The 22,310-nt window shown below is 40.9% G+C and overlaps 1 protein-coding gene across 6 annotated transcripts in view; it reads right to left on the reverse strand.

Annotated features, from left to right (window-relative positions):
• Window positions 1-22,310, reverse strand: part of GTF2I (general transcription factor IIi) — a 108,634-nt gene that overhangs the window by 76,001 nt on the left and 10,323 nt on the right. For all 6 annotated transcript variants that reach the window (XM_049638773.1, XM_049638772.1, XM_049638769.1 and 3 more), the window contains exons 2-3: window positions 6,245-6,348; window positions 2,176-2,314 (exon numbers count right to left, since the gene is read on the reverse strand). In XM_049638773.1, coding sequence (XP_049494730.1) covers window positions 2,176-2,314; window positions 6,245-6,343 — 238 coding nt within the window. In that variant the 5' untranslated portion in view covers window positions 6,344-6,348. The remainder of the gene's footprint in view (window positions 1-2,175; window positions 2,315-6,244; window positions 6,349-22,310) is intronic.

A 22,310-nucleotide genomic window follows, 5' to 3' on the forward strand; every position in this document is an offset into this window, starting at 1 on the left:
ACATGTTGAATGATAATGTTTTAAATAGACTGGGTTAAACTATAACCAGTAAATAAATTTCCCTTGTTTCTCTTTCTTATGAATGTCGTAACTAAAAAATTTCAAATTCTAGGAGTGATTCGCATCATATTATTTTTCCTGGATAGTGCTTTTCCAGCCCCTGGGAAAGACAAGTCTCCCCCAAGAATTTCTAAAACTGACTCATAAACCTACTGATTAGGTTACAGAAGACCACTATTGATCCTTATCTGCAAAATAGATTCTATAAACAAATATTATGCACTTAAGAATTACATCCGAAGATTATTCTCTGGAGCACTGAATTACTGGTAACAAAAAGAAAGTATGAATACTAATAGGCAGGGACTACAGTTTGCAACTGAGGACAAGTCCCCCTAATGCTTAGCTCTAACCACTGGAGAACCACATAAGCAAGGCAGTGTAGGGAACGGGAATATAAACACAGCTGCCAGGGGGATTATAGTATTCATGGGACAGATGGCAGCTGATACACACATAATCAAAACATTATTACTATAAACTTAAACACACAAACATAATCGAAGCCTTAAAATTCTCAAAATGATCAGAAATAATGAAAAAAAATTTTTTAATGAATTATACTGCCATAAAGCTTATAAAGATTATAGTGGGGGTGGAGGGAGGCATGCAGTAGAGAGAAGATATTTTTTTTTAAAGGACTAAAAATACAATTGACAACTGAAATTAATAAATTAAGAAAACTAATTTTATTCACCCATGATCCACTCAATTTATCATGAATTGGATCTAACTAGATAATGGAAATTTAAGTTTGGCACTTAAAGATATATACTTAGGAGGGGCACCTGGGTGGCTCAGTCGGTTAGGCAGCCGACTTCAGTTCAGGTCATGGTCTCCCAGTTGAGTTTGAGCCCCGCATCAGGCTCTGCGCTGACAGCTCAGAGCCTGGAGCCTGCTTCGGATTCTGTGTCACCCTCCCTCTCTGCCCCTCCCCTGCTCACAGCCTGTCTCTGTCTCTCAAAAATGAATAAACGTTTAAAAAAAAAAAAAAGGATATATACGTATATTAAATGCCTATAAACAGACATCCCCACCATTTTGTTCTCTTTCCATGTTGAAGTAGAAGCTATATCATTGAGTCAACATAAAACCTGTGGACAGCGTTAGGTTAAACACAGATACAGAAGGGGCGCCTGGTGGCTCAGTCAGTTAAGTGTACAACTTCAGCTCAGGTCATGATTTCACCGCTCGTGAGTTCAAGCCCCGCATCGGGCTCTGCTGGCAGCTCAGAGCCTGAAGCCTGTTTCCAGTTTTGTGTCTCCCTCTCTCCCTGTCCTTCTCCCACTCACGCTCTCTTTTCTCTCAAAAATAAATAAACGTTAAAAAACATATATATTAAAAAAAACAAAAACAGGGGCGCCTGGGTGGCTCAGTCGGTTAAACGTCCGACTTCAGCTCAGGTCATGATTTCGCGGTCCGTGAGTTTGAGCCCCGCGTCGGGCTCTGTGCTGACAGCTCAGAGTCTGGAGCCTGTTTCAGATTCTGTGTCTCCCTCTCTCTCTGACCCTCCCCCATTCATGCTCTGTCTCTCTCTGTCTCAAAAATAAATAAACATTAAAAAAAATTTAAAAACAAAAACAAAAACACAACACAGATACAGAAACTGTGGGTCTGTGAAAGGCCATAGGTATTAACATCTTATGGCACATTTCTCTACTGCATTTGTGCCAGTATCTAGTAAGTTCTCACCAACTGGATGAACTCCCAACTGGAGGGTCCCAAAACTCACTGAGGACTCTGACCAGCTGGTTCCACTAAGAGAATCAGAGACCTAACTTTGCATTGTGCTTACACGAATTTAATGCACACTGAAAGACCTGTTTTGAACACACCAAATATCTATCAAGAAAATAAATGTTATTTAAATAAGAACCTTAAATCAATTCAAAATTTCTCTACCTTCTCTCTTTGTGCCACTAATCCAAAGTAATGCCGAGAAAGGAACACAGAACAGTACACATTCACCATTTTTCTCACACTCTTCAGTAAAATTTACCCTTATATATTACCATGCCTGTGATTCATTTGGAGCATGTCTCTGTAGACATTTTAGAACATCCTTTTAGTATAAATGTCATTCTGCTTTAGGCATAATAAAATTATAATACTTACAATATTTTACAAAATCTTTCTGAAAATCCTTTCTGGTGTTGACAAAAGCACGTCCTCTCTCGGTTCCAACGACAAACACATCTGTTTCATACACTGCGATACAGGCCACTTCTGCCTTGGACTTGGCCAATTCTTTACACTGAAATACAAATAAGCAAACCTTATGTTACATACAGGTGTTTAAAAGTACTATTTCTGCTGGATGAATAAAACATCTCACTTCAACTCTTACTACAGAATCTGGAATTAGATGAAGTTCCTAGTTTCTGGCTTAAATAATCACATAAAGAAGAGAGTCACCATTTTTTACAAGTAGCTCTCTTTCTACATAGTTTTGAACCCCGATTTTAAACAGGAGAAAGCAGAATTTTTAAGAAAACAAGGCAGAAATCCCTTGCAATCTGTTACAGGCCAAATCCCCGTGAAACAGACTCAGATTTGCACACGGGCTTACTGGTGGGTACTCTCAATAGCAACACCCGTGAGACGTGAGGGGCACCGAACTCGGCACAGGCACAGGGAGAGCTGATCACTGGTGCGGCTGCATCAGGGGAGCTCCAGAGCTGGGATGCTCCCCCCCAAAGAAAGGGGAGACCTTGGGCAGGGGAGCCTCGAATGCTCACAGCAGCTGGGGGAATTAGTGCCATCAGTCCTAAAGGGAAGTTGAAGCCACATCACAACATCTACCACATAATCCCAACTCCACAAGTATCTCTGTATGAATATACACAATGGGAATCGTGTTGGGCGAGTATATTTTTACTAAGTAGGGCTTCTCCTAAGTATATTCCTATGAAATTAAAAGTTCTTAAAAATCTTAAAAACTTCTAGAACATTCCATTTTATGGATGTACAATAATTCATTTAGTACTAATATTATTGGAAATATCGGCGATTCTAAGTATCATTCCTTAAAATAACACTGAAATAATAATCCGGGGACAAAATAGAAACAAGAGTCAAAAAACTTTCGACTCTGAAAGCAAATACTTTTAAGGTTCTCAAAACCTACTGCAGACTAAGAAGGTTCTATCAGTTTACGCTCCCATCTGAGCTTCTACAAGAGCGAACTCACAAAAATCTCAAAAATGATACAGTGTAACATTTCAAGAAACATTTTAAAAGGGTATCTTAGTATAATCAATAATCCACTAATTAGCTAGTATCAAAATTAAAGAGTATTGTACCTTAGATATTTTTCTATAAATTAACATATACTCTGCTTATTCTTCTATGTTAGTAGTCTGTTTCCCTACTGATGCACAAAAGTACCTCACTTATTTTAGGCACAGAAAAGCTGTTTATGAAATTAAATATACAATTATATATTTTTTCTTTTTAAAATTTGCCCTGATATATTATTTTTTTTACTCATCTAGAATTTCAACTTGGTACATAATAAACACTTGAAGTTTTTTGGGTTTTCTTTTGGTTTTTGTTGTTGATTTGTTTTGTTTGGACCAAATACTTTATGTTCTCAGTATCATTTGTTGCAAACCACAGCTTTCCTCTATTTGGTTTTTATTTACACAAGGACCATTCTCTAATTTCTTAAATAAAAATGATTTGCATAATACTGCTCTACAACATTATCATGTATAATTTTAAAACTACTGAGATGATCAGATATCTTTTGAAATATAATAAAGTCACAGTGCAGAACTTCTGACCTAGAGATGAGTCAACAATTGTTCTGAGCATGAAGAATAACGCCATCCTATAATTTCGTTACGTTATATTTACATGAGATATACTGTGGCTGCTCACCCAAAAGGAAGTGTTATTTACTTACTTAGGTATGGACAGGGTGCTTGCCTACTCCACTATCCACACTTAGTTGGACATTCCTGTCACCAAAGGCAGTATTTATGAAATGGCAAGGCAAGATGCATGTACAGCCCAAAGATTAGATCAAAGAAATCTATGAGCCAAAGGAAAGATGAAACTGAACTATACACCTATAATTATACTTCATAATTTACAACCAGGAATGTGAGGAGGAAATAAAGGCTGAGAATAATGAAGTGACTTTGCCTAAGAAAATTATAAAGACAGTTTAAAGGAAGAGAATGGGTCCTATATGACCATGTTCTTCTACGTATAGTATAGTGTTAAAGAAAATTATTTTAATAAACTGAGTAGAATTTAATCTCTAACCTATCATTTAACATTACAGCCACAGGGGCACCTGGGCGGCTCAGTCAGTTAGGCGTCTGACTCAATTTTGGCTCAGGTCATGATCTGAGGGTTTGTGGGTTTGAGCTCTGCATCGGGCTCTGTGCTGACAGTGTGGAGACTGCTTGGGATTCTTTCTCTCCTCTCTCTTTACCCCTCATTCTGTCTCTCTCTCTCAAAAATAAATCAACATTTAAAAAAGAAATAAAACAGGGGCACCTGGGTGGCTCAGTTGATTAAGCGTCCAACTTCGGCTCAGGTCATGGTCTCATGGTTTGTGGGTTCGAGCCCCACATCAGGCTCTGTGCTGACAGCTCAGAGCCTGGAGCCTGCTTCACATTCTGTCTCCCTCTCTCTCTGCCCCTCCACGGCTCACACTCTGTCTGTCTACTTCTCTCCCAAAAATAAACGTTAAAGGGGCGCCTGGGTGGCTCAGTTGGTTGAGCGGCCGACTTCGGCTCAGGTCATGATCTCACGGTCCGTGAGTTCAAGCCCCGTGTCAGGCTCTGTGCTGACGGCTCAGAGCCTGGAGCCTGTTTCGGACTCTGTGTCTCCCTCTCTCTGACGCTCCCCCATTCATGCTCTGTCTCTCTCTGTCTCAAAAATAAATAAATGTTAAAAAAATAAATAAATAAATAAGTGTTAAAAAAAAATTTTTTTTAAAGTAAATAAAATAACATTATAGCCACAAACGTTGGCTGGTTTTAGGAACACAAGGTAGAAATAAGTTATATTCAGAAAGTAACAGTATACAGCCACTGAACAGATACTAAACTTTCTGTCTTTAAGGAAATTATTTTTCAAAATTCTCAAATAGTACAAAGAAGGAAAAAAATGCCTTAAGGCGGGGAGGGTAACCAACCCACAAATTATTTTATACTGACACCTGTGAGATTAAATGCTATCTAATACTAGTCAATAACTAGGCTGGAAAATACATAGCCTCCTCCTACTTAGAGTATACTATATTTAATTTCAACATCAGAAAATACCTAAGTCTGATGCACAGAAATCTGCAGGCTGAAATACTATGTTTCTAGCTATAGTTCTGTAAAAACATGATTAAGTTGTATTACTACCATCACAGTAATACAAAAATACAGCAAAAGAAGAATACTTAATAGTTTGCTATAATTAAGTATACGATACAGGTTTCTTAAAAATAAAGAGCTAGGGGCGCCTGGGTGGCTCAGTCGGTTGAGCGTCCGACTTCGGCTCAGGTCACGATCTCGCGGTCCGTGAGTTCGAGCCCCGCGTCGGGCTCTGGGCTGACGGCCCAGAGCCTGGAGCCTGCTTCCGATTCTGTGTCTCCCTCTCTCTCTGCCCCTCCCCCGTTCATGCTCTGTCTCTCTCTGTCTCAAAAATAAATAAACGTTAAAAAAAAATTTTTTTTAAATAAATAAATAAATAAAGAGCTAACACACTACATACGCAGTAAAAGGTGGTAGAGTAAGGTCCACTGTGGGTCATAGCACATATGAACAGAAATAGTGAGCAGGCTCTCAGGGCCTCCATATCCTGCCAGTGTTCTTTATACAGATACAATAAAACACCAGCACCACTCTAGAATATACAAACTCACTCTGAGTGGCTCCAGATATTACACATAAATTCAAAGCCAATGCTTGCAAAACAAGATATTGCCTAAGATATTGGTAGGTAAACAATTGCAATTGAATGTAAAACATAAAATATTGACCGAAGTTAAGAATATTCTGAAACATGGTAACAAAATGATTCAAAAGGCTTAAATCCATAATTATTATTTAAGCAAAAAACCTCTTCTTATCATACCAGAAAGCGTACTATATGTTTACAAAAACAAATCAGTCTCACCCACCGGCTCAATCCTATCCAACTATAAAAATTTTATAGGACAGTAAGGCCATCTCACCATGGACTCAAGAGCAGACATAAGGAACGTCACCACCATCCTGCTCTCCGAGGACTCCTCATCTTCGACGGGCAGGGTAGACATTGCTACTTGGGCCATGATCCCTGGGAAAGCAGTAAGAAAGTGAGCAGCAGAAATTCACAATGTTCTTCTAAACATACGTTCAGAGCTGGTGAGGGTCCCCCACAGATGGCCTCATTTACAGTTTTCTTGCCTGAGAGAAAACATAAGGCTCAGAGACTGAGTATTTGATTTGTCAAAAACTCCTACCCTCTAAGATAGAAAATCTATCCCCTAGCTGTCCCACTAATTTCCATAATATGTCGGCATAACCCCCCAAAATAAATTCAGATGTCACCCACAACCAGTTAAAATCTCTCCCAAGTGAGACTGAGAGGAGACTGTAAACTCCACAACCCAGTGACAGTTTACAACAGTTCAACACAGGACGTGGATGCAAAGCGGCGTTCGTCCCAGGCCCACGCTGAGTGGGTACAGCAGACTGACGCTGTGGAAGAGAATTTCTTCTTTCTTACTGAGGAAATAGTTTGCAGGACAAACGATATCTAAGATTCCTTTATAATAAACCTATCGGTCTCTTTGGAAAACACTTTCTGATACTCGGGTATCAGCAAGGAGCCTCAGCGGAATCTGAAACACTGTAAAAATACAACACATAAACACCAAATAGTAAATGTTGGCGAAGATGTGGAGAAAGCGGAACCCTTGTGCACTGCCGTTAGGAATGTCAAATGATGTTCCACGGTGGAATACAATTTGGCAGTTCCTAGAAAAATTAAACAGAATTATCATGACACGGTAATTCCACTTGTGGGTACATACGCAGAAGAACTGAAAGCAGGCACTCGGCTGGGTCTACACCCATGTTCACAGAGGCATCACGCACCACAGCTACACAGGCGGAAATGACCCAAATGTCCACGGTCAGCTGAACGGATGCGCAGATGTGATACATCTATACGACGGAATAGAACTCAGCCTTAAAGAGGAAAGAAGGTCTGAAACATGCTACGACATAAGTGAACCCTGAAAATATTCTTCTATGTGAAATAAGCCAGACGCAAAAAGACAACTGTTGTGATTCTACTCACATGAGAGACCTCGAATTCGTCTAATTTGTAGAGACGGGAAGTAGAACGGTGGTTGCCAGGGACTAGCAAGACTGAGTGGCGGGGACTTATTGTTAGTGAGCATAGTTTTAGTTTGGGATGATGAAAAGCTCTGGAACTAGATACTGGTGATGACTGCGGAACAATAATGAATGCACATAATGTCAGGGAAGTACTTTTAAAAATGGTTAAAATTGGAGTGCCTGGGTGGCTCAGTCGGTTAAGCGTCCGACTCTTGATTTCGGCTTAGGTCATGACCTTGCAGTTCATGGGTTCGAGCCCCGAGTCAGAGCCTGGAGCCTGCTTGGGATTCTCTCACTCTGGCCCTCCCCTACTCAGGCTGGGGCCCACACTAAAGTAACAGAGCACAGATACTTAGGAATTAAAACTTGACAATGAAAGACAGTAACAAAAATAATGACTACTTATCCCTGGACCTGTGAACAAATAGAAGCAATTCTGTTTTCCAAAACAAGATCTCTGTCTTGAATGGAGATGGAGTCAAGAAAAGCAGCATTAAGCAAGAGAATGGTTAGAAATCATTTTCCCTAACAGCTTTGGTCCCATTCTTACCTCTTAGACAAATAAGTTTTTTTTTAATTTTGGTTAATGTTTATTTTTGAGAGAGAGACAGTGCAAGCAGGGGAGGGGCAGAGACAGAGGGGGACAGAGGATCCGAAGTGGGCTCTGTGCTGACAGCAGAGAGCCCCATGTGGGGCTTGAACTCGTGAATCATGATATCAGTACCTGAGCCGAAGTCGACGCTTAACTGACTGAGTCACCCAGGTGCCCCTCAGATAACTAAGTTAAAGTAAATTTATATTAAAATGTGGTTCAGTCAATAGGGCGCCTGGAACTCAGTCGGTTGGGCGTCCGACTTCAGCTCAGGTCATGATCTCGAGGTTGGTGGGTTCAAAAGCCCTGGGTTGAGCTCTGTGCTGACGGTTCGGAGCCCGGAGCCTGCTTCGGATTCTGTGTCTGCCTCTCTCTCTGCCCCTCCCTGACTTGTGCTCTGTCTGTGTCTCTCAAAAATAAATAAAAACAGGGGCGCCTGGGTGGCGCAGTCGGTTGGGCGTCCGACTTCAGCCAGGTCACGATCTCGCGGTCCGTGAGTTCGAGCCCCGCGTCAGGCTCTGGACTGATGGCTCGGAGCCCGGAGCCTGTTTCCGATTCTGTGTCTCCCTCTCTCTCTGCCCCTCCCCCGTTCATGCTCTGTCTCTCTCTGTCCCAAAAATAAATAAAAAACGTTGAAAAAAAAAAAAATAAAAAAAATAAAAACATTACCAAAAAAATTTTTTAAATAAATAAATAAATAAATAAATAAAATGTGGTTCAGTAAAAATGGACAACAAAGGTATATCATTTGCCATAGTCAGAACATTCACCTAGGATATACCGTCATTATTTCTCATAGTATTTCTTCATAATCTCAAGTTTTCATTCAATTCTCCAGCAAGGGAAAGAGGAGGTATGTTCTCATTTTACGAATGCAGTGATGTGTCAAGGTCATATAGCCACTATCAGTGCCAAAACACAACACTAGGACAAAAGTTTCTGCCCACTGCTATTTCCACTATTCACCCTAAATTGCTGGAAATCTGTCATGAGGCCATTCGTGTTCAATGAGTGTTAAGAAACAGGAGACAGAGGCCACGCCGACAGCCCTGTGGGGGTGCCACAGGCGACGAGAGGTCCTATCTCATTACCAGAACTCAGGAGGCATGTTCAGAACAGCAATGTTCAATGGGAAGAACGTTGGAGGTGACCAGTCCCGTCAAGCTTGATGGGGAAGGATGAATTTTGTTTGGGGCTTTCTGTTCTCAAGAAATGTGTGTATATCCGCATTACAACAGAAATTCTCTGAATTGTTCTCTGTCCGCCCCAAGAGGTCATTTCCCTGGATAGCTGAGTCAAGACTACTCAAGGAACACTCCCTGGCACCCTCCCTGGGCAACCGCTGCCTTTCTCTCCTCTTTCCCAGAAAGGAACTGCCATCACATAGCGGCATTAACGACAGATACCAGGGACACACACCAGGCCAGGCTGCTGACACAAGCTTATGGGACAGGAGACGTGACAGTCACTATAAGGGAGAAAGAGAGGACAAAAGCAAAACAGAAGTATTCACAGAACCTAGAAAAAAGAACTTCACAGGAGACGGTGTTCCCATAAAATACTTGAGCAGAACCCATGTAGTCTTTCTTCTTGCTTTATTTTAAAAAGGGTGTGTGTGTGTGTGTGTGTGTGTCACTAGAAATGAACAATAAAAAAAAGCACCATTGAAAGCAACTAAAATAGGGCAGTTAGCTCTGTGCTCAAGGAATGCAAATAGGCATATTTGTATCTCTGAATTTCATTAGTGATATTCTCTGGAACAAAAAGGAAAATGAACAAAATAATCATGTACTCCATATGACAGTAAATACAAAAACAGAACGGATCCCTTTGAGTCTTTTATATACAGGCAAGGAAGAAGAACTGACCTAAGACAATTCATAGGGCGAACCCACGTTAGACAAGAAAATGACTTCTGGTTTCTGGATTTGTAACCTGTGTTCACTCCCCACTGTATCTCTGATGCGGTCTTAGTAAAGGAGGGGTGGTAGACAGATAAAAGGTGATCACTTTATAAGGCAGTCATCCAAGGCAGAAGACCAATGGTCAAGGAACAACCCAGTGGGTGTCCAATACTTAGAGATGTACTATCCGTACTATCCAATATGGTAGCCAGTAGCCACATGTAACTATTTTCATGAAAAACTAAAATTCTGTTCCTCAGTTGTACTAGCTACCTTTCAAGAGCTCGGTGTCCACATGTAGCTAGTGGCTACTATACTGCAGATCACAGAACATTTCCATCACCACAAAAACCATACTGCTACAAAGATTACACCATGTCGCATAAGTCCATCTAAGCTTATTTGTGAGAAGTAATTCTCATGACCCCTTGAGCCACCATGGTGGTACCTGTAATATCTCTGGTAGGTGTCCTGAGAGGAGGAACACAGAAGTACAGTTTTATGATACGTTACGATTAAAATGCCCATGAGACAGCAGGGACATAGACTCTCAGGATAAATTACTAAAATTCCAAGGAGGCTAACCCCCTATCAGGGCAATGACCTTGCCTCCATGATCAGCCAGCATCATCTACTTGCCACATTACATATTCTTATAGCATAAATTCTTCATCCCAGCTATGTAACAGCCCATCAAAATGGAATCATAACAATTTCTCTAAGCATCTTCATAAATATATCTTTTGTCGGGGCACCTGGGTGGAGCTCAGTCATATAAGCGTCTGACTTCGGCTCAGGTCATGATCTCACGGCTCGTGAGTTCAAGCCCCGAGTTGGGGCACAGAGCCGGCAGCCTGCTTCAGATTCTGAGTCTCCCTCTCTCTGTCCCTCCCCCATTGGCGCGCTCTCTCTCTCTCTTTCAAAAACAAACATTTAAAAAAAATTTTTTAAATAGATATGTCTTTTGCCTTATTTCCATATTTTAAAATTCTTCATACTGAAAGAGATAAATTGTATGAACATCTTTATAGCTCTTGATATATCACACCAAAATTTTTACACTGTTTCCAGAAATGTTTAAAATATACGAAATTCAGGGTGCCTGGCTGGCTCAGTCACTATAGCATGTGACTCTTGATCTTGGGGTCATAAGTTTAAAGCCCATGTTGGATGTAGAGATTATTTTTAAAAAGCACATTATTTAAAAGAATAATAACAATCAATTATGCTAAATTCACCAGCCTCGCCAACACTTTGGATGCACAGCTATGACCTAATCACTATGAATACCTTATTACTACCAAAGTAGTCGAATTTCCTTGCTTATTAAAGAAACACTTTTCATAGTTTTATTATTTATATTTCTTCTTAGGTGACTCAGATCCTAGGTCCATTACTAAACTGATGTCTGATGGTTTCATATTTGCATAAACTGTCAATAATTTTTTTTAAAGCAGGCTCCATGCCCAAAGTGGGGCTTGAACTCACGATCCTGAAGTTGAGTCACATGTTCTACCAAAACTATCAGTAATTTTCATTCCCAATCCAGGCTTTCAATTCTGATTATTATTATACGAATGAATATTTTTTTGTGTGTTTTTATGTTTTTTCGGCTCTTTTATGTGTTTAATTCTGTACTTCCAAATGCAGCATCATTTTTGCTTCAATCTTTCATCTTTATTTAACCACACATTTAAGAGTCTTTGTTTATTCTCTTTGCACCTCAAGACTTTCCTTCTGCCTGAAGTTAATCCCTTAAAATTTCTTTCTCATGGCAAACTTTTGTGTGCTAAAAGTCCTTTATTCTTCTAAGATATTTTCACTAGAATAGAAATCTAGGTTGAGAACTTCTTACTTTCAGCACTGAGGCTATTTCATTATAGTCTGGCCTCCATCCTGTGAAGATAATCCCCATCTGTATGCCTGCTGTTTTTAGGATGTTCTTTCTTCGATGCATCTAGATGCGCCCTTCTTTCTATTCAGTACGTCATTCACTGGGCTTCGCCCTTCTTTCTATTCAGTATGTCATTCACTGGGCTTCTCGAATGAGGATTCCTGGTGGTAAATTCTCAGCTGTTACCTCTTCAGATACCGACTCTGTCCCATTCTCTGTCTGCCATCCTTCTGTGAGACTCAGATGGAATGGGTGCTGATAACTAAGACTCACACCCTCTTCTGCATTTTTCTCATTTTTCCTCTCTTTCGTAAACTCTTTCCTCAGACTCACTTTCTGCTTCACTAATTCTTTCTTTTTATTTTGTTCACAAATTTCATTTCTAAGATTCCTATTTGTTGTTATGTAACATTTTAGTCTCCTACTCCCTAGAGACTTTGAAGCCTGACATACGTCTTTAAATATAAGAGAGGTAAGGGATGCCTGGTGGTTCCATTGGTTGAGCATCCAACTTTTGATTCTGGCTCAGGTCAGGATCCCAGGGTCATGGGATTGAGCCCCATGTTGAGCTGTGCAGTGGACACAGAGCCTCCCTGGGATTCTCTCTCTCTCTCTTCCTCTGTCCCTATCCCCTGCTCGTGCTGTCTCTCAAACATAACAGAGGTGGTTGTTTTATGGTCTCTGATAATTCAAAAAAAATCTTAGCTGTATTTCTATTGCTTATGGTTCTTGCTCATATTCATGGTACTTGTTCCCATGTATGCCTGATAATCTTCTACTATGTGCTGGTCACTTTACATTAAAAAGTTATTTTGGGGGCGCCTAGGTGGCTCAGCCAGTTAAGTGTCTGACTTTGGTTCAGGTCATGATCTCACGGTTTGTGAGTTCGAGCCCCGCTCTGTGTCGGGCTCTGTGCTGAAAGGTCAGAGCCTGGAGCCTGCTTCGGATTTTGTGTCTCCCTCTCTCTGCCCCTCCCCTGCTTGCACACTCCCTCTCTTTCTCTCAAAGATAAATAAATGTTAAAAAAAAATTTTTTTTTTTTTACTCCCAGGGGTGGGGGGTGGGGGGGGCGGGGCTGGGTGGCTCAGTTGATTAAGCATCTAACTCTTGATTTCAGCTCAGATCATAATCTCGTGGTTCGTGAGTTAGAGCCCTGCATCAGGCTCCAAGCAGACAGCACAGGACCTGCTTGGGAGTCTCTCTCTCCCTCTCTGTCTGCTCCTCCCCCACTTGTGCTTTCTCTGTCAAAACAAATGAACATAAGGAGGAGAAAGAGAAAAAAAAAGAAGAAAACATTTCTTTAAAAAATTATTTTAATGGGACTCCTGGGTGGCTTAGTTGGTTAAGCATCTGACTTTGGCTCAGGTCATAATCTTGTGTTTCATGAGTTCGAGCCCCACGTCGGGCTCTGTGCTGACAGCTCGGAGCCTGGAGCCTGCTTCGGATTCTGTCTGTCTGTCTCTCTCTCTCTCTCTCTCTCTCTCTCTCTCTGCCCCTCCCCCAGTCACTCTTTGTCTCTCTCCCTCAAAAATAAACAAACATTAAAAAATATATTTTTTAATTGTTAGAAACATTTATTTTAAATGTGGAGCCTAGAGGCACCTGAGTGGCTCAGTTGGTCAAGCATCAGACTCTTGATTTTGGCTCAGGTTATGATCTCATAGTCATGAGACTGGGTCCCACATCACGTTTTGAGCTGAGCGTGGAGTCTGCTTAAGATTCTCTCTCTGGAGGCACCTGGGTGGCTCAGTCGGTTAAGCGTGCCACTCTTGATTTCAGCTCAGGTCACGGTCTCGCGGTTCATGAGATCAAGCCTTGCCTCCGGCTCGGCACTGACAGCACGGAGACTGCTTGGGATTCGCTCTCTCCCTGTTTTCTCTCCCCGGCCTCCAAAATAAATAAATACAATTAAAAAAAAAAAAAAAAAAAAAAGATTCTCTCTCCCTCTCCCTTGCCCCTCCCCACCAGCCTCGGATTAAGACAGGTCCCTCCAGGTGTCTAGGAACACTACCTGCCTTGGATCACCATAATCCAAGTTCAAAGCTTCAGGTTCCTTGGGCCACCCAGATGTTAACACAGACCACAAATAGGGATGCAGACTAGCTTAATCACCCTCTGGAGTCTTACTAGGGGAAAAAAAAGGTCTATTTGACCCCCATGTTTTGTGCAGGCTCTGGGCTTCAATTTCTGAGCCTCTCAGCCCACAAGGTGGTAAAACTGGTAGATACCCTCAGGACAAAAGTGATTTTTCATTTCTATTATCTAAGTTCCCACTTTCTTTTTCCTAGTAGCCTTTCTGTATCAGCCCTTCCAAGTTTCCATCTTATCAACTTTGTTATTTTTACCAGTTTTGTTTTATAATCTCTTAAAAATTATTTTGATGTTTATTTTTAGAGGGGGAGAGAGAGAGAGAGAGAGAGCGCACAAGTGGGGAGGGACAGAGAGAGAGGAAGAGAGAATCCCAAGCAGCCTCCACCCTGCCAGCGCAGGGCCCGAAGCGGGGCTCAAACTCACGAACCATGAGATCATGACCCGAGCTGAAACCAAGACTCAGACATTTAACTGACTGAGCCACCCAGGAGCCCCTGTTATACAATTTTAGAACATTCTTATTAGTTCCACCGACTCTGGGAACCACAGCTTATGATATTCTTTATTCTGAAGAATAACTTTATGAATTTGCTAGAACAAATTCCTATTTCAAACCACCCCAAGAAGGGAATTTTTACTGTTTTAGTTAATTATTCAGCCTAAAGGTTGCACCAGCTCCACGTGCAGCTAGATCCAGGAACACAAGATGTCACTGGAGTTCGCTCTAGTCCAACAGTGTCCTTGAGCAGATGGGTTTCTTCCCTAAGGCAGAGATGAAGGCCACATGTACTTTAAGCTTCCCGCGCATCTGGTACCGTGATCTCAGAGGCAGCAGACTATTGTATCTACTACATTGTGCACGAAATTCTGGGAGTTTGTGTCCCCAGCCTGCCCCCAGCCTAGCCTAATTACAGTGGCTGGGCAGAACAAGATTATCTGGGGCACACTGGGGCTGGCAGTGTAGCCAGACCCACATGGAACAGTCAGGCAGTTGGGGGTGCCTGGCTGGCTCAGTCTGTACAGCATGCAACTCTTGAGCTCTTCATCTCAGGGCTGTGGGTTCAAGCCCCACATTGGGCGTGGAGCCGACTAAAGGAAAAAATAAATACAAAGGCAGAACAGTGCTTGCCTGCAGCCACCTTACTCTGCTGTATCTTCTTTCCCATTTTTTCAATATCCTTAATTCGGCCACTCTGAGTGTTGTCTGACTTTATTTTTGTTTCCCTGATTTGACTTTAATTCTCCTTTATGAGTTTCAAAGACGAACTTAATTGGCCTGTTGCCGTTTCATAGGTCTTTTATCCTGGTCAGCTATTGTTTAAGATGTGATGCCTATTCTCTCTCTCTGAAAACAGACTCCAGTCAATCTTTACAATCTTCTTCTGTTTCTTGTTGGAGATCCATTTCAGGGATTAGGTTTATTTGTGGTCTTACTGTTCTGATCTGCTCTACCTCAAAATAAGCCAGTAACGAATTCCATATAAATTTTCATTTGGCCATACTTCTGCTTTTAGTTTATTGATCCTTGCTGTTAATGCTAAACAGCAAAATAACAAAAAATATTTTATAGTGAGTCAAATCGTGAAGATTTTCACAGGTGCCATTATCACTCTAACAACAACAACAACAACAACAACAACAAACCCTGAGGTCCTTAATATTTATTATGGTGATCTCTAAAATATTACTGAATGTTCAGTATTTCTGATTCAAATCTAAGCTCCGGATCCCACTGGTAAATGGGGAAGGTACTAGATTACACTGATCCTATCTTTTTTTTAATTACATTCATGCCCTATTTCTTTTTTGTTACTTTGTTAATTTCAACAAGTTATCTTTCCATTTCAATCTTATAACACATAATCTTAGGTCAAGGAAAAAAAAAAAAAAATCAACATATTTTGGTGCAACCTCCCTGCTCCATTATGTTATAAATGAGAGGCCCAGCCCAGAAAGATTAGCTGTCTTGCTAAGGTCATAAGGAAAGTTAATTTTATAACAAGCGACTGGAATCTGGGTCTCCAAATTCCAAATTACCTCTTTCATGCACAATAATAATCAAAGAAAAGCAGGTTAAATAAAAAGGAACCCAAAGTAAATAATTACACAGGGATTAAAACTGTAATACTAGGCAATCTTTATGAGGCAGTAAATTAACTGCCACCCACTGTAAACAAACTGAAGCAAAAGGAAAGTATCCTTTTTGTCCATAAAACAAAGATGACGGTGGACACTGAGGAATACTTTATATATATCAACATCGGTCACGTTCTATGAAGAATATAAAGGATTTGATTCAAAGCAAAAAAATGAATTACAAACCTAGTGTCTAGATGAACACGTAATTTGTGTCACAAAATGCTGACAGGCACGATCAGGAAACGTATCTCCTCTAACAACTACCAACAGCCCTCAGAATTGACTCAGTCAAATCTTAGTTAAAAAATCTAAGACCCAGGAGCTACTCTCAACCAGGAGGAAGTGGATTCAAACTGATAGAAGTACCAAGCCCATTATTTTATTCTTTTCTCAAAAACTTTATTTATTTTCAAATTTTTCCGCAGACTGCTGGGGTTATCTCAGCTATTTTTAAGCAATTAAGATCTAACCTGTGTATTTACGTAAGTATGGTGAAATAAACTTCAAGACTGCAAAAATCAGGAACTTTTCTAACTCAATGTTTTGTACAAAAAACCCAGCCAGATCTGGATCAATTAAAACAGAAAAATTTCAAAAGTGGCTAAAATATCTACCACTAGGATACTGTCCATGGAAGACAGAATTCAGAATTCAGACAATTCAGGACAGATAATGGTACTACTGAATTCTGTAATTGTTTATCAGGCTTAAGTAACAAAACAAAACAAAACAAAACAAAACAAAACAAAACAAAACGAGGAATACTTTGACCAAGAGTAAAATCTTGAATCTTTTCAAATAGCTGAATCTTTCATTCAAACTTCTTCAATTGTTGACTTCTACCCTTCAATACAGTGTGGGGGGTGCCTGGCTGGCTCAGTTGGTAGAGCACGTCACTCTTAACCTTAGGTTCGTGAGTTCAAGCCCCTTGCTGGGTGCACTACACGCAAGACGAATATGATATGTTAAAAAAATGCCGTGTGACTTTCCATTATTATGAACGGTCTTTTTCTGGACCAGTATTTAAGATGATCTCTTCCTTGGTTTTTTGGTATCAGCTCCAGTTGTCTCCATTCTCTGAGATCTAGTCACACAGGTTATTATTTGCATATGAGGTAAAATGCAAATTTACCAACTCATTTTATTTAGAAACCTTAAAGTCAAGTTTTGACAAAATTTGACAAAAGCACCATCATAGTCTAAAATATATAAACTAACGAAAACGTCTTCAGGGAGAAGTATAAAATAACTTCAAGTATCATTTAATTCTAAGGAAAAAGTAAAATGGGATCTCAGACTTTTAAAAACATAAATTGTTAGGGCTCCTGGGTGGCTCACTCTGGTTGAGTGACCTACTCTTGATTTCAGCTCAGGTCATGATCCCAGGGTCACAGGATGGAGCCCTGCATAAGGCTCTGCACTGAACGTGAAGCCTGCTTGAGATTCATTCTCTCTCCTTCTGCCTCTCTCTCTCTCTCTTTCTCTCTCTAAAATAAATAAATAAAATAAATGAACTGTTGGGATGCCTGACTGGTTCAGCTAGTGGAGCACGTGACTCTTTACTCAAGGTTGTGTGTTTGAGTCCTACATTGGGTACAGAAATTACTTAAAAACCAAATCTTTAAGTATAGTTATTTATAAAAGTTTCTTCAAAATGATGAGAACTAAAAGTTAAAATTCATCATCTGGGATGTTGCACATTTTGTCATAACACGGTCCCTAAAATAAACGGAAAGAATCCAATAGTGTGACCAGCCATCTTTATCCTTAACAAGATTTGGTTGCATGAAGATTAACTTGGGTGATCACGTGATACTGTATTCTGACAATCTTCTAGGCTGCCTAAGTCTTTCTACCTTTGCAACTGACGATACTTAATACCTTCACGTTCTACCTATAATTACTAACAGCTAAAAAATCCGTCTTTCAGGAGAAGAAACATTCATCCCTCAAATGGCAGCGTGCATTGACTACAATCAGCTTGGACTCTGCAAACACAGAACTTGTGTCTCAAACTTTTCTCAACACGCTACCGCTTGTTCTAATTACATCTGCTCGGTAGCTTCTGCAGAAAACGTGTTGAAGGTAACTCACTGACCCTATTCGTGTGTCTTCTGAAGGATACCAAAGGAATTAACTTGATGTGTTTATGACAAAAGGGGGGCATTTGCCTGACCTATTTTACAAAGAACTTTTTTTTTTGTATTTAAATTTTTTTATATGTTTTTACTTACTTTTGAGAGACAGAGACAGATCATGAGTGGGGAAGGGGTCGAGAGAGGGAGACACAGAATCCAAAGCAGGCTCCAGACTCAGCTGTCAGCACAGAGCCGGAGGGGGGTGGGGCTCGAACCCATGAACTGCAAGATCATGACCTGAGCCAGTCAGACGCTTAACTGACTGAGCCACCCAGGCACCCCAAGCGGAACTTCTTTTTAAAATCTAAGAACAGGGGCGCCCGGGTGGCTCAGTCGGTTGAGCATCCGACTTTGGCTTGGGTCAGGATCTCACAGTTTGCGAGTTCGAGCCCCTTGTTGGGCTCTGTGATGACAGCTGGAGCCTGGAGCCTGGATTTTGTGTCTCCCTCTCTCTCTGCCCTTCCCATGCTCATGCTCTGTCTCTCTCTGTCTCTCAATAATAAATAAACGTTAAAAAAACATTTAGAGACCCCTAAAAAAATAAAATAAAATCTAAGAACAGCTTATACCTTGGAAAAACAAGGTAAACTGCTCAAGATTACAGAATTGTTAAGTAGAATCTAATCAAGATCTGACTGTTCTTAATTCTCCATGTTCTTTCAAACCACACCACCTACTATAAAATTTAATCTGACTTTTAATGTTCCCCAAATGCCACTATTCACAGTATTTAAATTACAGAAAAACCTTTAGTTTTCAAATACTTGGACAAAATAAAAATTCCCAGCCTCTAGAGAAAAAGTTTATCCTCAATTCTAAAGAGAGAGTTTCATTATCCCAAATTATTTCCACACAAAATACTTATTAACAAAGCCAAGCCTGGCACACACCAAGTGATCAAAGTTAACAACTAGTCAGGGAACAGACAGATATCATGTGCCAACCAACAGAACGTACTAGAACTGTGATACTCCCGCCTAAATGCATGGACAAACTCAAATTGAGGGACATTCTGTAAAATGACTACCCTGTAACCTTCAAAAAGTTCAAGAGTACGGAATTCAAAGACTGAGAAACCGTTCTAAAGTGAGGTGTATTAGAGGGACAAGACACCTGGGTGAAAATGTGATCCTGGATTAGACCCTTTTGCTACAAAGTAGCATCTGGCAAAACCTGAATGAGGTTTCTGGGTAACAGGTGTGTGGGAAAATTTTGTTTGCTGCTTCTGTAACTATTTTGTAAGTTTACAAGCGTTCCAAAATAATTTTTAAAGCACTAAGTACATATGTGCCAAAGAAGAAGCTAATTAAAATGTCTCTACTTTTGCCTTATTTCATGGGTGTTAAAGTCTTGCTGTTTTTGCTATCAAAGGTAAGTAGAATGTTAGAACTGGGAGAAAGGCAAAGAATGTTAAATAGTAACTTATTGATTACAATTTGTCTCTACTAGCTTCAATAAAACTGGAAATGGGCTGTTTTTCTCTCTGTTTACATTTGAAAGAGGGGAGCCCAGAAGTGAAAGCACACACACACACTTCACTTCAAAGGTTATCAAACTTCTCTACAGACTGCACATCAACTGGTAAACCGGGGTCTTTTAGTTTGGACGGTATTTGCCACTGACCGTACTTCTGTCAACGGGTAGGTGGGGGGAGCCTCGCACCCCAGCACCAACACAGTGGTATCCTGCATAGCGAGCACTCTTCACACGTGCTGAATTCAACAGTGAACACTGGGCTCCTGGCTGGTGTTTTCTCCCAATACTAGAACTTAGTCCCACTGCATGCTATCAGAGTAGATCACTGGATAGAATGCATGTCAGAGTATGTAATCGATAATGTGACCCCAGGTATGCGTACGTGATTTTTCAACCTTGTAGCTATCTTCTTTACTAACAGTTAAGTAAAATTACTAGTTTATCACTAATATCTTCCCTATACTTTTTTTTTTTTTTTTTCAGAGAGAGAAAGAGAGAGAGCGCGCGCACGAGCATGAGCAGGAGAGGAGCAGAGACAGAGATAGAGACACAGAATCGGAAGCAGGCTCCAGGCTCTGAGCTGTCAGCACAGAACCCAGTGGGGGGTCCAGCTCACGAGCTTGTAAGATCATGACCTGAGCCGAAGTTGGACGCTTAACTGACTGCACCACCCAGGAGCCCCTCATTACCTATACTTTATAAACGTTATTATCAGAACTGGAAATTAGTATACCGTGGTGGTTAAGCATGGGCTCTGAATCCAACTACTTAAGTTTATACTAAAACAATCCCTTAGGGGGCGCCTGGGTGGCTCGGTTGGTTAAGCATCTGACTCTTGACCGGGCTCAGGTCATGATCTTGCTGTTAGTGGGATGGAGCCCCGCGTAGGGCTCTGCACTGCGGAGCCTGCTTGGGATTCTCTCTCTCTACCGTTCCCCTGCTCATGCCTGTGCATGCTCTCTCTCAATGGATAAATAAACTTAAAAAAAAACAAAACCAAAACATTATCCCTTGTGGTGCCTGGCTGGCTCGGCTGGTAGAGCATGCAACTCTTGACATGGGGGTTGTGAGTTCAAACCCCCATGTTGGATGTAGAGATTACTTAAAAATCTTTAAAAAACAAAAATCAAAAAACCTGTCCCTCACTATGGGTTGTTTTGGATTAGTTAGCATCCCCACAACCTCATTTTCCTCAACTTTCAAATGGGAGTCCTAATAAAGCCTGCCTACCTTGGGACACAGGATTGATTGCTCTGACAAGCGCCCTGATTCAGGTAGCGCTTAGAATAGCAAACACATAAAAAAAACACTTCAAGGGGCGCCTGGGTGGCGCAGTCGGTTAAGCGTCCGACTTCAGCCAGGTCACGATCTCGCGGTCCGTGAGTTCGAGCCCCGCGTCAGGCTCTGGGCCGATGGCTCAGAGCCTGGAGCCTGTTTCCGATTCTGTGTCTCCCTCTCTCTCTGCCCCTCCCCCGTTCATGCTCTGTCTCTCTCTGTCCCAAAAATAAATAAAAAACGTTGAAAAAAAAATTAAAAAAAAAAAAAAAAACACTTCAAAAATGTTACTAGTGACTGGTATGCTTGCCCAACTCTCTTACTGCCCCTCAAATTTTGAAACATCCCAGAGAGCTTGTTACTTTTAATATTTTTTTAAAGATTTCAAGTAATTTCCACACCCAACACGGGGCTTGATTTACAACCCCGAAATGAAGAGTTACACGCTCCACTGACTGAGCCAGCCAGGCGCCCCGAGCTTGCTACTTTTAAATTTGCAATTTGCAATTACCGGACTGGTTTAATATTAGTCCTCCTAATAAATCAAAATCTGTCCCTGTGGCATCTTCCTCCTGGAAGAGCCTTATTCTACAAAAAGGCCCTTTCAATGCACTGTGCTCCTCCAACACTCTCATCTCAGAATGAGCATCCCCAGTCTGTCCTGTGCTTTAGCCCTAACATCCTTTTACCTTTACCACACCATCCTCAAAATATTCCCGTTTGTCCAGGCAATGTCCCAGAATTGGACATAACATTCTGGGTAAGATCAGTTCATCAGACTCTACACTAGGACCTGCAACTCCCAGAATTTCCTTATTCCTTGCCTATTACCACGGAGAAATATTTTAATTCACATTTCTAAGAGCTTATCTCCACAGGCTTAATAGGTATTTTCCAAAGAGAAGAAAATTAGGTTAGCGTTTCATTCAAAGGTTCCATTTTACAAATATTTAATAACAGAATGTAAAATCATAATTTATATCGTTAACATATATACTTAACATATATACTCAGCAGACAGAAGAAACAGAGCCAAAGACCCATTTTAGTTCACTTAACTTCCATTAAATGTTAGAAATTCTATGTGATGGCAAGGGCTTCGAAATAAAATTAGAAATCCCTAAGACAAACCTTTGTTCAGATTTGATTTTTAAGTCAAGGCTTTTAAGTTTGTATAGTTGGCTCTGCTTACATTTAAAAAAATTTTTTTTCAACGTTTTTAATTTATTTTTGGGACAGAGAGAGACAGAGCATGAACGGGGGAGGGGCAGAGAGAGAGGGAGACACAGAATCGGAAACAGGCTCCAGGCTCCGAGCCATCAGCCCAGAGCCTGACGCGGGGCTCGAACTCACGGACCGCGAGATCGTGACCTGGCTGAAGTCGGACGCTTAACCGACTGCGCC

This window comes from Panthera uncia, chromosome E3 (genome assembly GCF_023721935.1).
Source record: "Panthera uncia isolate 11264 chromosome E3, Puncia_PCG_1.0, whole genome shotgun sequence".
Taxonomy (NCBI): Eukaryota; Metazoa; Chordata; class Mammalia; order Carnivora; family Felidae; genus Panthera; species Panthera uncia.